The 14487-nt window shown below is 42.4% G+C and overlaps 1 protein-coding gene across 1 annotated transcript in view; it reads left to right on the forward strand.

Annotated features, from left to right (window-relative positions):
• The first annotated feature begins 1507 nt into the window (after positions 1 to 1507).
• SH3D19 (SH3 domain containing 19) overlaps positions 1508 to 14487 on the forward strand; it is a 78828-nt gene continuing 65848 nt past the window's right edge. The window contains 2 exon segments of the mRNA XM_082759242.1: positions 1508 to 1718; positions 1720 to 1822. Coding sequence (XP_082615368.1) covers positions 1518 to 1718; positions 1720 to 1822 — 304 coding nt within the window. The 5' untranslated portion in view covers positions 1508 to 1517.

Raw genomic sequence — 14487 nt, forward strand, 5'->3', positions numbered from 1 at the left:
TATTCAGGAAGCAGAAAATGGATGGTTCTTGTCACGCTGTGGTTAGTGGTGTTTAGGAGACGAATACAGCTGCTGCATTTGGGCTCCATTGCGAAGAAATAGAATACAAACAACACATCCCATTTGTTTCATGTGGTAGAATTTTTGTCTTACACACACATACCATCAACTTTACTGTTCTCTCGTGTTGTTCCTCATACTTTTTTTGTTTGAACTTCTTTTTTTGTGTATTATGTTGTTGTTGTTGTTGTTGCAGGTGAGGCTGGGTGGCACACCCCTGTAGAGTATCTGCAGCAGAAGCACCCCACTGGGGAAATGCCTATCCAGTTTAGATCAAGTACAAGGTGTTGATCTGGCGCTGGAATTTGTGAGGTGAGATCTTTTGGCTAACATGCAATCCACCCATGCAGAAGTCATCTGAAGCATGAAGCTTTTGAGAACACATACCTGTAGCGGCAGGTTTAACTTGTTTTTAATATAGTCCTACTGTACATTCAGTTTTATGCCTGGCTTTACGTGCCCTTATAGCATAAAGCCTTGTCTTCCTAATGTATAACTATTAAGCCCCTTGAACGCTAAGCTCTTAAAGAGGAAAACCAAAACAGAACAACTGTTAAGGAGCAATGGTTGTAAAGTCAGGCACAGAAACACAAAGAAACGCGTAGCCATTCATTTGTATTTACGTATTGTGATACATTTTTTTCTTCCTGCGTGGTACTTTTTTTCAGCAGAGTGGATGGTGCTTAGTGAGTCACCACAGATATTGCTCAACATTAGGATTACTCAGTGCTTTGTTGTATCTTCCTGGCCTAATTTGTGGTCACATACTTTATTTAGCGTCCACTTTTCACCTGCTTTGAAGCTGAATTTTACTTCCTCGTGCGCTTTCTTTCAGCAATGCCCAGTGTGGACTCACCTGTGCAAACATTTATGACTTGGTTTTACAATAACATTACACAAAGAAACAATCTTATTGCAATTCTAGTTATGGGCAAGTGAGGCCCAGGAAAGGAGGAAAAAAAAAAAGGGGGCAAAAAAACCTTAGACTACAGCTTGCGTTTAAAGCGCCCAACTTGAAGCACAGCCAGACTGTGCAGATCACTTCTGTGCTTCAAGTGTGTACCTACGGGTTGCAAGTGCATCCCTGAGATGGCTTATCTGTAAGCAGTCTGAAGGCCAAGCCAAACCCCACAGCCTGCAAGCCTCGAGGTAGGGCTGGCCATCACCTGAGCGCCTCCCCTCGCCCAGGGAGCCCCCAGGCTGCGGGCGGGCTGCATGTCTGCCCCCCCGGCCCTGCTGCCACGAAGCCTGCCCCTCAGGAAGCCTCCCCCGGCTCCCCCTCGCCGTCAGCAGCCCTTTATCGCCTCGTTCAACTTTTCTCTTTCTCCAAGGGGCCGGCGAGGTGGCGGTGCCCCCGGCGGCGGCCGCCAGGTACCTCCCCCCGCCGCCTCCTCCGCCCCCTTCGGCGGCGCTGCCAGGCGGCCGCGGGGCTTCCTGCTGACGGCGGCCAGCCGCGGATGGGCAGGACGGGCGGCCGGCCCCCGCTGCCCTTCTCCTCTTCCTCCTCTTCTTCCTCCTCCGCCTCCTCCTCCTCCTCCTCGGCTCCCCCCCCCAGCAGCGCGGGGCAGGCCCGGGCGGCGCTGAGGGGAAGGCGCCGGCCTCAGCCGCCGCCCCCCGGCCATGGCAGCCCCCGCTGCTCGCTGAGCGCCGCCGCCCGCGGGCCCCTCGCCCATGGCCGAAGCCTGGAGGCTGGAGGAGGACGAGGAGGAGCTGCGGGAGCTGGGCAGGAGGCACCGCAGGGGGGCCCTGGGCTCGGCGGCAGGTGAGGGGCCGGGGGCGCGGGGCGGCGAGGCTGCAGGTGCCCGTGGGGGGGGCGGCAGGGCGAAGGGCACCGTCAGGAGGCCCCGGGCCACCACAGGAGGACCCGGGGTCACCGTGTGGTCTGTGGAGCCCGTCCTGACCAGCATGGGCGTGTGGGGTGGGAAAGCTGGCACCAAGGACCCGGTGACCCCACAGCACGCCTTGACTTGGGACCAGCCTGGTTGGTGGGACTGGGTTTCTCTGTGGGGCTGGGTCACGCCAGCAGCGCTGCTGGAGCATTTCATCCCAGTCAGTTGGGCTGGAGTTAGTTCAGGGCAGGTGCACCTGTACAGCTGCCCAGCGTGAGCTGAAAGCGTGCTCTCGGAGGGTGATCAGGAAGCTGGCTCCGGAAGCCTGCTCCTCCAGGCTAGCGCTGAGGTAGGCACGCGTTGTCCACCAGAGACACATCCAGACGGCTCTACCAGGAAACATACATACACTCCTTACCAGGAAACTAAATACGTTACTGATGCTTCGTGTAAATGTCAAGATTGATGGAACATCTAGGTATAAAAGTTATATAAAAAATTGCATATAATGGTTGCCGTGCAGGTAAGGACTGCAGGCCTTGGCAAACAGAAGGTGAGAGCTGTTGTGTACAGCAAGGCATGGAGACAGGAGCTTGGGAGCAAACAGGTTGATATGGCTTCTTACACAGACTTGGAGGTTGCAGTAAGCTTTTGTTTGATAAAATGACATCCAGTGGATCTTGGCAGCAGTTGAAATAGTTTCATTAATTTGATTGTCATTAAATTGACAAGCAATGCTTATATCACATTCTCTATCTTTACAAAGTTGGTAAATGCAGCAATTTCCTCTTCTCTCGCTGTAAAAATCCTTCCAGAACAAACTGTTTTCTTAAAGTCTGTTTCCAGGGAAAATATCAGCTACACTGCATATTTAAAGTTTAATTCCAAATATTCTGGCAACTACTAATTATGATAAAACCATAATGCTCTAATCACTTTTACAATTCATGTGGTTTTGTATCCATTTGAGCAACAGGAGTATTATTTCGCAGATGAGAAAAACAGCAATTTGAGGGCTCCCAATGCAGAGCAGAGTTTGCAACACACAGGCCCTGTGGCTTCCCACAACCCTGGTTATGTCAGTGCATTCCTGGGCAGGTGCAGGATTAGTAGGAGCCAGCGTGGCTTGGCACGTGTGCAGGATTTCGCCTCGTCGAGGGCAGGAGGGAAAACCAGTGTTGGTTCCCGAACCATTTCCTCGGTAGCCAAACATGTGAGCTGCTAGTTCTGATACTTGTTTTTTAAAGCTGTTTCTTCTGGAGATATTTATTGGTGGAGAACATCTATTTGGTTCTATGTTCGTGTATGTACGTATATAATCATTGCTTTCATGTTGTGAAGCAAAGTGTTTTATAAACTCTGGAAACCAACTCTGTTCCCAGAGTTTATCTTGGTTGAAATGCTACTAATCAGTAATAAAGGGCCTTTCTCTTCCTTTTATAAAACTTTTTGTTATTATGTCCTGACAAGCCCCCTCCAAAATGGGCCTGGCACTGTTTACCTTACTAGTGTAAAGTAGGTGTGGATGACTAGCATTCTGCTTTGGCTGTCTCTCCTTCCTTCCATCTGTTTGAAAGACTGCACAGTGGAAAGCAGGGCACAAACACTCCCAGAGTGTTTTTTAAGTCATCCATGAAGCGTATCATTTCAAGTGGGTGAGTGTGCTGCCCTTCCTTTATTTGATAATTCCCTTATACATTAATATACAAGCCTGTTGAAAATAAGTGCATTTTTGTGTATTATGTGAAGTTACGCTGACAAAATGGTAACATACGTAAGTGTTAAAAAACTTACTGGGTATATTTCCAAGTTTAAAAAAAGCGTCTTAGCCAGCTGCCAGTTTAAGCATTTCAGTGTGTTAAGCTAATTGCGAATATGAGTATATTAAATTTCTGATCTGTTCAGCTTATATACGTGGAAGTAAGGGCAGTTGCTCACCTTTGTCCCGCACGTACAGGACTTGCATTGGCAAAGCGAGAGGTAGTTGAAGGGTGAAAGTTCAGAAATGCTTCTGACTTAATAAACACTCAGGTATAATTAGCGCTGTTTTATTGAGGAACGAAAACACAGGACGTCACTGAACGAAGAAGCAGTATTTTTCCTGGGAGCTAGTCCTGGTTGCGCTACCACAGATACAAGAGGATGAAGCAGGTTAAGCTCATCTAACAGCTTGCTGCAGCAAGAAGGGTGATCCCTTCCTTGGACCTGTGCTTCTGCTCTTCCCGTGTGTCAGCTGTGCTGCTCGTCCGACCTGCTGGTGAGCAAAGTCACTGAAGCTGTGGCTGTGTGGCAGCCTGGGCTGATCTCCCTGCTGGCTGCTGGGGCCTCTCTTGGAGTTCTTGTGCTTACTAGGACCTGCACCAACCTGTTCTGGTGCACTGGCCCAGCAGGAAGCTATTTTTCTTGTTCTCTTTGGTGGATGCAATTCTGCTGATTCAGCTTGCTGGCAAAGTTTTCTACAGGTTCTGATGGTGTTGAAGCTGGCATAAAAAAGAGAGTGGGAACATGCAGCCGGAGGGAGGTAAGGCACTGTGCCAGCCAGGAGTTAGTTTGGCTTAGGTTGCCGTGAAACTGTAGGCTGAGCTGTTAAGAAATCTACTTGCCTGTTGTTTTGGTGTAATTTTTCTTTCCTTTTCTTTCTTTTTTTTTTTTTTTTTTTTTCTATTGTGTCTAGATTCGTATGTGTGTTTTGTTGTTGTTGTCTGGTTCAATGAGCTTTAGAGGCCTGCTGAAGCAGTAGAAAAATGCCAGAACTGATGTTAAAAGCAGGGAATGGCAACTTGGAGGTATGACCAGATGAGGTGGGAACAGAACTATCCTTGTCCGTGGCAGACATCTTAGGTAGCTTAACTATTTTGTTTGACTGCTTGTTTACCCCACCGTACGCCAGTGGGATGAGTTTTCTCTGAATTCAAGAAAGCTTTTTGATTAGCTCGTTCTGGGAAACTGGGAGAAGGTAACAAGTAGAGCAATTTGAGAATCTCCTAATGAAATGATTTTCCCTCTGAGAAAATGATTGATTTTTTAATATTTTTTATATTATTTCTTTAAGTGGTAGGAAGGAAGAATAGGATATAATCTTTAAAAATTGGGAAGAATAAAATTAGCTACATAGGTTCATTAAACTGAATCTCCTAGCCACCTGCTGTGGGAAAGGAAGCCAGTCTTGCAGGAAACCTTTTATATAAGTAAGTAAAATAACATGATAGATTTCATCTTAAGATAACGTGATAGATTATACCCTCATGTTGCATATGCCTGCCATATAGGTTCTTACTCAGGGAAGTCATAGAGAACACGGGATTTTTACTGGATATTTTTCTTTTTAAATTTATGATTATAATCTTTTTGTTTAGCTTGTTTTTAATGAAGTGAATGATGAAAAAGAAAACAAAACAACCAACCTAAGATCGTCTTTCCTATATACTTGCATGCTCTGTCCAGTCTAACTTTGGACCTTAATCTGGTGTACTTTTCTGTTTCAGTGAGCTTTTTATTTTGAGTACAGACTCAAATAAGGAAGCTTTATAGTGAGTAAGTGAGTATAGTAAATGTTAGTTGTGAAATGCTTTGGTTAATTGTGTGTCTAAGCACAAAAGGCTTGCCGCATTAGGAGTGAGAGAGAATCTCAGTATTCTGGTGTTACTGAAAGTGCACACGCAATTTTAAATATGCTTAATATCTATGTTATTTCACTTTGAATTCTGGTCAGTGTTCCTAGAGAAAGAGTAGTTGTTATGGATGTAGCAGATGTTTCCTTACTTTAAATTAAAAAAAGAAAGCCAGATATAGAAGTCAGTAACAAAATTTGAGTTCATAATGAAGAGCTCTTGTGATTTATACTGTGTGTGTATTTAAAAGTATAGATGGTCATTAATACAAGGAAAGGCTCTGATTTAATTCAATATTGCTCGTTTTTATCATAAATACTTGTCTGTGGCTTGTTCCTATGTAGTGACTGTGAATTTTGCACACAACTTTTTCTATGCTGACATCTCTGGATGTGTTTTGTATCTGCTTCTCTACAGTATTTCAAGTGTTTTCTGGAACTTCTTCAGCTCTAGTGGGCAATTTTAGACTATGGATGCGATTATCAATTTTTGGTTGGTTGATTGACTGAATGCTTTGGTTTTTAGCCAAAACAAGACCTAGTTCACAGTTGGATCAACACTTTGCACTCCCACATCAAACTGGTGCTGACTTGTTTTTGAAGCTGAGAACTATGAGCTGTATCCAGTCTAACACATTAAGGTTAAATATCTCCCTGCTCAACATGCTGAGAAATTACTGGGGTACGTTTGCGTAGTGTGGCTGATGAAACTTAGTGAATGGTAATTTGCAGGCATCGTGGATTTTTTTCAGATAAGAATTTGATACAAGAATGCGCAGCAGTTTTCCGAAGTTAATGCAAATTGTGTGTTTGGCCTTGAGAAGAAAAGAATAAGGTGATGTGAGATTTTTCATGAAATTCAGCACTGATGAAGTGCTGAACTCCTTTAGGGGTCACTAGATCATGACATAAACATCCTGAACATAGCAGCCTGTGACCCTGGGTAGTGAGAAAATGTGATGAGGAAAAAGGTGGCTGAAAGAGTTAGGTGCTATGTTCCTATAATCTTAAATAAACCTTATATTTAAGATGTGGAAAGCTCTTCTTCTTACGGAATATAAATCAGCATTGTTCAACTGGGAACTTCCATCATCTGCATGTCTCTGTCTTTCAGCTCTGATCTGGAAATTGTTCTGCTCATCTGTGGCAAAAGTAATCACTTACCTGTTGTTTGTAATGGTATATGTTAACCATTATTTGCCTGTTAGGAAGAAAGATAAACATGACAAAACAGATCACCTGTCTTGAATAAATGCATAAGGTATAGTTATGATCTGCCAGTCTGTCCATATGCAAACAAGAAGCACTCACAAAAAGTTTGAGGAAGAGAGTTTGGGGATGTTGGTTATTTATTTAATTAGTCAGAGCACAAGTTCAGGTGTGGTAGGGTTAATTGCTGGCTGGACATCCCTTACCTGTTTCTTCTGGGATTTGGTCTCATGGTTTTTGCAGTCTCAATGCAGGCTCAAGGGCTAAAGTCCTGATAATTATTTGAGGCCCCACCACAGTAAAAGACTTAAAATTTAAAGAGCACAAATAATGCAGTTCTTATTAAGTAATCTCAAAGTAGTGCTAATATGTTGTATCATGTAGGTATTAAAAAATTACCTGGTTAGGCCTTCCCCATAACCCACTGAAGTTGTTTTACGTGTTTCCACTAAATTTCCTAGTCTTTGAATCTAGCTTGCTTGAGGTAAATATAAAAAGCTAACTAGAATTTTTCTGGAATATAATAACATAACCCGTATGTGGAAATTCACCATCCTTTCTGGAAATTGAAGTGTGCTGTCTGTGGCAAGAAAAAAACTTCTTGCAGTTCCTTGGGAAAGAGCACAGACTGCACCACAAAGAATGTTGTGTCTTCTGAAGAAACAAGCCTTCTAAAAATAAAAGCTGCTCTAAGGAAAATAGCTGAATAATCTGTGATAGCCAACAGGGAGTAGTCTTTTCCTAGCCAAGAGACTGTAGAAGGACTAATAATAAAAGACTAATGTGATGAAATAGATCTTCTTCACTTAGCTTATAGCCAAAGCAAGGCACAAAAATGAATCGTTGCATAAGGAGTGGGGAGATGATAGCCAAAGAGCAGAACCCAGGGAGTGATGATGGTCCAAAACCATGCTGTTAACTGGGTGTCGCAATCAATCGCTTCCTGTCAAGGTAACAAGTAATAACTCAGGGTTGTTGCATAAATACAGGGGATGGACAGCACAGGGCAGTGTGAGTCAGAACGTCATCGCAAGAACCTTCAGCAAGCAACCTGGGCTCTGCCCGCGGCCGGGGGTTGGAACCTGGGACCCTTAAGGTCCCTTCCAACAAAAGCCATTCTGTAATTCGAAGAAGTTTTTACCACAGCGGCTGTTGTTCTCAGATGAAACACGTTTAGTATTTGTAAATAAAGTTGTAAATAGTTACTCTTGACTGTATAGCCTTGACTTAAGGTCTGGAAACAAGAGAGAGGTGGTATTAACCCTCTTTCTGTGAAAAGTTAATGTAGTTCAGAGCATGCATTTCAATAAGTATTTCATACGATACGTGCAGCGTGAATTTTTATTTTGATAGTGCTTAAAGCCATTTGACGTAAATATCTTCCGCTGATGCTTATCAGCCCTAGTTAAATACAGTGCTTTGCATAGGGCATTGTACACTGTCCTTGCTCTGGTGATCTTGTGGCTCAGAAGTGTGGCAGTGTTGGCTGGAAGTGAGCTCTGGGGCTCACCTAGCCCAGCCTCTAGCTTGAAGCAGGACTCCTGCCAAGACTAGATCCATCCACCAAGGCTTCCTCTAGTCATGTCATAAGTAGTCTTCCAAAAGTGAAGGATTTACAGCCTCTGCGTGCAACCTGTTCCAGCCCCGCATTACCTCCCAGTGAAGGAATTCACTGGCGTTCAGGCAGCTGTGTAGATAGCTTGTTTGCCTCCTGTTTGCTCATCTAAAAAAGCCTGGACCCTTCAACCTTATCATTGGGCAGTTCTGCCTCACATTCTCAGTTTTTCAACCGGAGTAGAAGCATCAGCTGAATTTCTAGCCAAGATTTTTACTCTTACGGTGAAAAACAGTGTGCACAGTTACTGAAGCATTCCAACTGCAGACTTGAGAAGACAATGTATCATCTGCTGATCCGTGCTTTATGCTTGGCAGCCATCCTTCCCCTCAGTGAAAGACAAACTTAAGTTTTGGGGGGAAGCCTAGATTTAGTAGATGATGACACAGAGCAGAAAAACTTCATTTTTTTCCTCCAGTGCTTTATGAATTCTGAAAGACCCAGGCTTCTATGGATATCAGTGTTAAGTTGATCATCTGACGTAGCGCTGTGTTACGCTAACTGCTTCAGGTGTTGGAAATCAGCAGTTCTGTGTGGACTGGGCATGTTATTCTAAAAACATCAACTTGACATTCTGACTTGAGAATTAAGGATCTTTTATCAAGATATAATGGAATTCGAAATAAGATGCTTTGAAGATGAACTTAACTGGTCTGTGATTTTTTTTTTAAATATGACAGAACAAACCTATACCTGCCATATTGATACCAGAGGAACATAGCTATAAGCAGCTGCATTTGAGGCCAACCTGAAAGGCTCAACAAAAGTCAAGCTGAAGATTTCACACTGTAATATTAGAAGCTGAATGCAACAAATCTCACTGCTCATTTTCTTTCCTACTGCTTATATTTATTTATTTATTTTTATTCTAAGTTTTTTTAAGGGGCTGTTGCATTGATTTTGTATATGAATCACCACCTCAGTCAGCTTGTTGAGGTTTTTGTAGAAAATGTGATTGGATCAGAATGGGTGATACAGTCACTCCTGTAACTAAAAGCGTGTACTGCCTCAGACTTTCAGAGCCATGATACTGGCTTATCTGTGCCCCATTGAAAAACTGAAAAATACAGGACAAGAAGTTAATAATTTTCATGCCCATGGGCAAGTTATGCTGGATCAGACAAAAGGATCATCTTGTTCAGTAACCTGGTTCTTACAGTTGCCTGCAAGTGCCTTCAGAGAAGTATGCAAGAAACCTCTACGAAGTTTTAATTTTTAATTCTAAAAAGGATTGCTTATCCTCTGCAGCCAACACCTTAGAAACCTCTTGGAGGCTGATATGAAAGTTTCTGTTAAATAGTTACCCAGTGCTTTATCTTTTATGGCTTTGGTTCCTTTTTGACACCACTTACACTTTTGATCTTCAAATCTTACATCATAGCAAGGAAGGCAATTTACTTCTTCACTGTACATAATCAATTACTACCTGTTATATGCTGGTTGGTATTTTTGCTGGATATTCACTAATTCTTGAATTATGATGATGAATTTCCCATAAATATTTTGCTTTTTTAATGTGGCTTTGAACATGGTGATTCACATTCTAAAAGCTGTAGGTAAATTTCAAGCACTGTGTTTCCTACAAAGGTGGTTCTGCTGCATTCTCCTAGGCAGAATCTTGTATGCATAAAATAAGCTATTTGATTATTTTCTTCAGCAATAACATTTTGTTTCTATTTACATGAGGCAAGCTAAAATTAATGTAAATTGTTTTCTTAAGGTGATAAATTTATATTAATCATGCAGTCTGTCTTGCATTAAAACCCAAGCAGTCAATATCGCAGATCTACATGTGAAAATTGATTCAGGTTGTGCACATCTGTGTTAAATCATTTACAAGAATTTTTGAGTGAACAGAGTGCTGTGATGTTATTTATTATTAAAATACTGTTTGCTCTTCCTGTTAGAGTGATGGGATATAAATACCTGGAAACAAGCTCAGCATTTTGATAACTTTCGTAGGATAAATTGTTCCCTCAGCGTTCATTTTATGATTGTCTGCACTGCAAATTTACAGTGCAGAAACTAATAGAAATGTGGAACTTGGGATCAAAGGTAGAGCTTTGGAAAAATCTCTCCTCTTACCTAGGGCTTTGAAAATGTCATGGTCGGATGCCACAGTTGATCTGATAGCAAATACTGCAGGCTTTGTCACTCGCCGTAAGGCTGTCAGCCTTTCAGGTTGATGGTTGGACTTGGTGGTCTGGGAGGTCTTTTCAAGACCTTTCTAGGACTTCCTTGAAGGTCTAGGTGATTCTGAGTACATCTGAAGAAACACACAGTAAGCACTGAACTGGAATGATGAAGCTCACCTGAGAATAGGGTACCTGAGAGTGTGGGGCGCCTGCTGTAGTCCACCGCCTCCTCTGTTTAAGCAGGTCTGGACAGTGCTTGGAGCAGTGTCCCTACCAGAGTGGGACAGGCATCAGTGACTGACGGGACAGGAGGATGCTGCACATCTCATGTATCCAGCAGTAACAGGCATAACTTCCTGCAGAGCACCAGCATCCGCTCTGGGAAATGCGTGCTATCTGCCACTGTGACTCTGGGGACGCTTCATTTCTCCAGTTCCTGTCCACTGCTTTGGGGTTGGTGGATCCATCACCAAGAACTATTTAATTGAGGGGTGTCATTATGCTCCTGGCACCCTAGCAAAGCAGAGGTACTTATTAATGTGTTTACAGAAGTTGGATGCCTGTGATGGATCCTCTGGCGCCTCTTTGGCGTATGCACAGGAGTGGGGTGGGGAAAAGGAGAGGTCTGGGTGCATGTGGGAGGGGAGCTGTTTCTCCAGGGTGCTGAGGAATTGGAATGGTCATTCCAATAATGGACAGCATTACCACGGTGCCCAGGAACCCATGTTTTTTCTGTGGTAATCAGGGGATCCCTTGTTTTCAGCTTTTCAGGATGCTTGTGGCTTTGCCATCTTCTTGCCATTTGTTTAAAGCTGCTGGCCTTTGAAGTCTCTCCTTGGACAGTAGAGAGGAACTGCTTCCTTGAGGAGCAACTGAATGAGAGACACATTGGTGTTTATGAGACTGAGGACTGGATGCACTAACCTGATGTCAAAGCTAGAAGCTGCTAAATATTACTTTTATAGTAGCTGTGTGTTCTCTGAGAGCCTGAAAGGATGAGGAAGTACACTTGCTGAATGTTCAGAAAAACAGATGAGAGGATTTTGAGAAATACTGTAATTAGGAGCCCAAAGATGGGCACAGTCAGCTGTTCCCTAAAACAGGGGGGGCAGATGAGAAGAATGAAAGGTGTGTGTTTGTAATATCAATGGTCATTTTTAAAGCATTTCTTAGAGTTGTGACAGCTTTCGTTTTGTTCACAAAGAGACCTGGTATTTTTATTAAGATTTGTATATGTTTGTGTTTTGTAAGCTGTGTTGAAGTCATCCATAGCTTTCAAGTTCTACCTAAACCATAACACACCAACCTGTGCGTTGTGAACTGTGCTCGTGTTAGTTGAGCATGCTTTTGAGGTTCTTACGAAGTGGTGTAAAAGCCTTGTGCTCCACAAGTGTTGCCTGCCACTCCTCTCCCAGCGGATGGTGTTGGTGTTTTGTGATCTGCTATTTCCTTGTTGTCCCCCCTCTTTTATTCTCTCCTATCTTCCCCCTTTATGAAACATTGTTTTGTATCCTGACTTCTGGTCAGGATGGTCCTCAAGGACCAAAGGACACAAATGTTCATATTACATGCACGTGTTACACCATAACAAAGGCACCTTGAAGAAGATTTGGTAGATGTTTAACGTTTGCCTCGGGGTGGGATGTGGATGAACTCATGTCACACCTCAGTAAAATGCTTTCAAAATGCCAGGTGACTCATGTCTTGAAAAATGAGCTTTGGATGCTGATCACTATCATATAACATGCACAACTTTTAAACGTGTATTCAGTGTCAAAGGATCAGGGTTATCTTAGGTTCCAACGGTTTATTGGTATATGCTGACAATATTAAACAATTCCATTTTTCAGATCTTCAGACAACTCCTTTTAATGATGTTTCTGAAGCCTGTAATCTTTATTTTGAACTTAGCGATATGGTTTAGTGGAGGACTTGTTAGTGGTAGGTCAGAGGTTGGACTCGATAATCTTGAGGTCTCTTCCAAGCTAGACAATTCTGTGATTGTGATTTTAGTGTAAAGAGCAAGAGACCTTCTGGAGGATAATCCATGTTGTAGATTTTACAGAAAATCCAGTGCATGTGAGAAGCAGTTGCTCTATTTGCTTTCCTAGAATTTTTTATTTTTGTGTGGCTATTGGGCAGAATTATCAATGTCACTTGAGGAAAATCTTTTGTTAATAGGCTAATTTCAAATGCACTTTTCTGTAAAATCAGTACTTGCTACAGAACAATTGAGGTTTAAGAATGTTCTCATGTTAGCTGTCTTTATTTGGACTGGGTAAACAATTTGGGGATAATTGGGGATAATTTGGAGAATAAAATCAGCATAACTGCTGACATGGGACCAAAAAGTATTCCATTAACAATGTATTGACTATTTCAGTGGTATCTGAAGAGAAATAAATATTATTTGCCTTGTACATTTATTCTCTTTTTATAGAGGTTGTTCTTTTATGATTGAGTGTGTTTCAATCGGTTATTACAATAAGCGTTTTTCTTTCTGTATCTCTTCATCCCCCTATTCTCCAAATTCCCCCCAAACTACAGACCTATGCATTTGCTTGCACTAACAACAATACCTAGATTCCAGATTAATATGTGGAGGTATAGAAGCTGTGCTGTCGGCATTGCTGTCAGTGGGTTCACAGGATGTAGTAATTAAGAATATTTTTTTTCTTGTTAGTTTATTTTAAAGCTGAATTAGTTTCCTGTGCTACGGAAGTGGAAATGTCTGTAGCTGATACTCCCATTCAGCACCTTATTGTGAATTCGTGTCTCACACGCGTTACATGAGACTTGACTTCCAAGCGTGTAATGTGTAAGATTACCCTGCAGACTGGTGTTGATTTTTGCCATCTCAAAAATAGAAGGGTGCTGTTTTGGATATGCAAATTCCAAAACCTTTTAATTGCCCCTGGATCGGGGTGGGGTTGGTGGAGGATTGTTGGAGGGAAAAGCATGGTGAGATTTGCAAAATATTTGGTGTCCAAAAATGATCTTCTTGCTATATAATATTAGTACTTCACAAATAGAGATTACATTTTTTGCAAGTTACAGAATAGGTTGTGAATTCACAAAAATTGTGCATGATTATCTGAAATGCACATAACAAAGGCTGTTTCTGCAACGCATTAGTTTGTACCGTGTAGGTCAAAGGAAATTGCTTAAATGGTGGAAGTGATATCCCCTGCACTCAGCCTGAAATTATCCCTGCCTGTGGCCAGGAATGCACAACTTTAGGAAACTGTTGTTCAACAGGAAGGGAAGAATAAGGCAAGCCTGACAGAAAACTTAAAATGGTCCTTCTTATATTAATTTTTTTATATCATTTATTGTTGTGAATCATCACTCTATGGCAAAGAGACCTGGTGTCAGACTGAGCCCTGTTGTGTTACTGAGGAATAAGCAGAGCCTATACAGGCAAGCTATGTCTCTGGGAAGGAAGTGGCAGTACCATGCTCTTGAAAGATAATTTCCTTTTATTGGTAATGCTGGCAATGTCTGAAATGCTTTTCAGAAATGTAAATTTTAACATTTCTGAAATACCTGGAGAGGGAGGTATTTTGTGGTTATATATCTTCAGTCTATCAAAAAGATGAGTCAAGTTAATTGGTACTTCACTCTATGAAATTATCAAGAAAATTAAGTAGTAGGGTTCCTCTTAGCTCCCACTGTGATTCTGGGAGCTCTGCCTGCTTTAGTCCTATGTGCCTGAAGTACATCATCTAAGAAGGACATTGCACTGACCAGCTGCAATGTCTTGTCTAAAGATGTGCTGATTTCCACTTTCAGAAGTTCTTCGTTTCCTGAAAAAAATACACCTTTATAAACAAATGTATGTTGAATTTCCTGCTTAAATTTTAGAAGGTACAAATGTTTTAACATATGGATATGCTGTGTATGTTTGATTGCTCACATACTTTGTTTATTGTTCATGGTCTCAGAACAGGGAACCAGTGCTGAGCTTGGTCGAAGTTATTCCAACATGGACCATTTTGAGGAGCAGAGAGCTTACACGGTCCTTCCTTT

This window comes from Aythya marila, assembly GCF_965140915.1.
Source record: "Aythya marila genome assembly, chromosome: 4".
Taxonomy (NCBI): Eukaryota; Metazoa; Chordata; class Aves; order Anseriformes; family Anatidae; genus Aythya; species Aythya marila.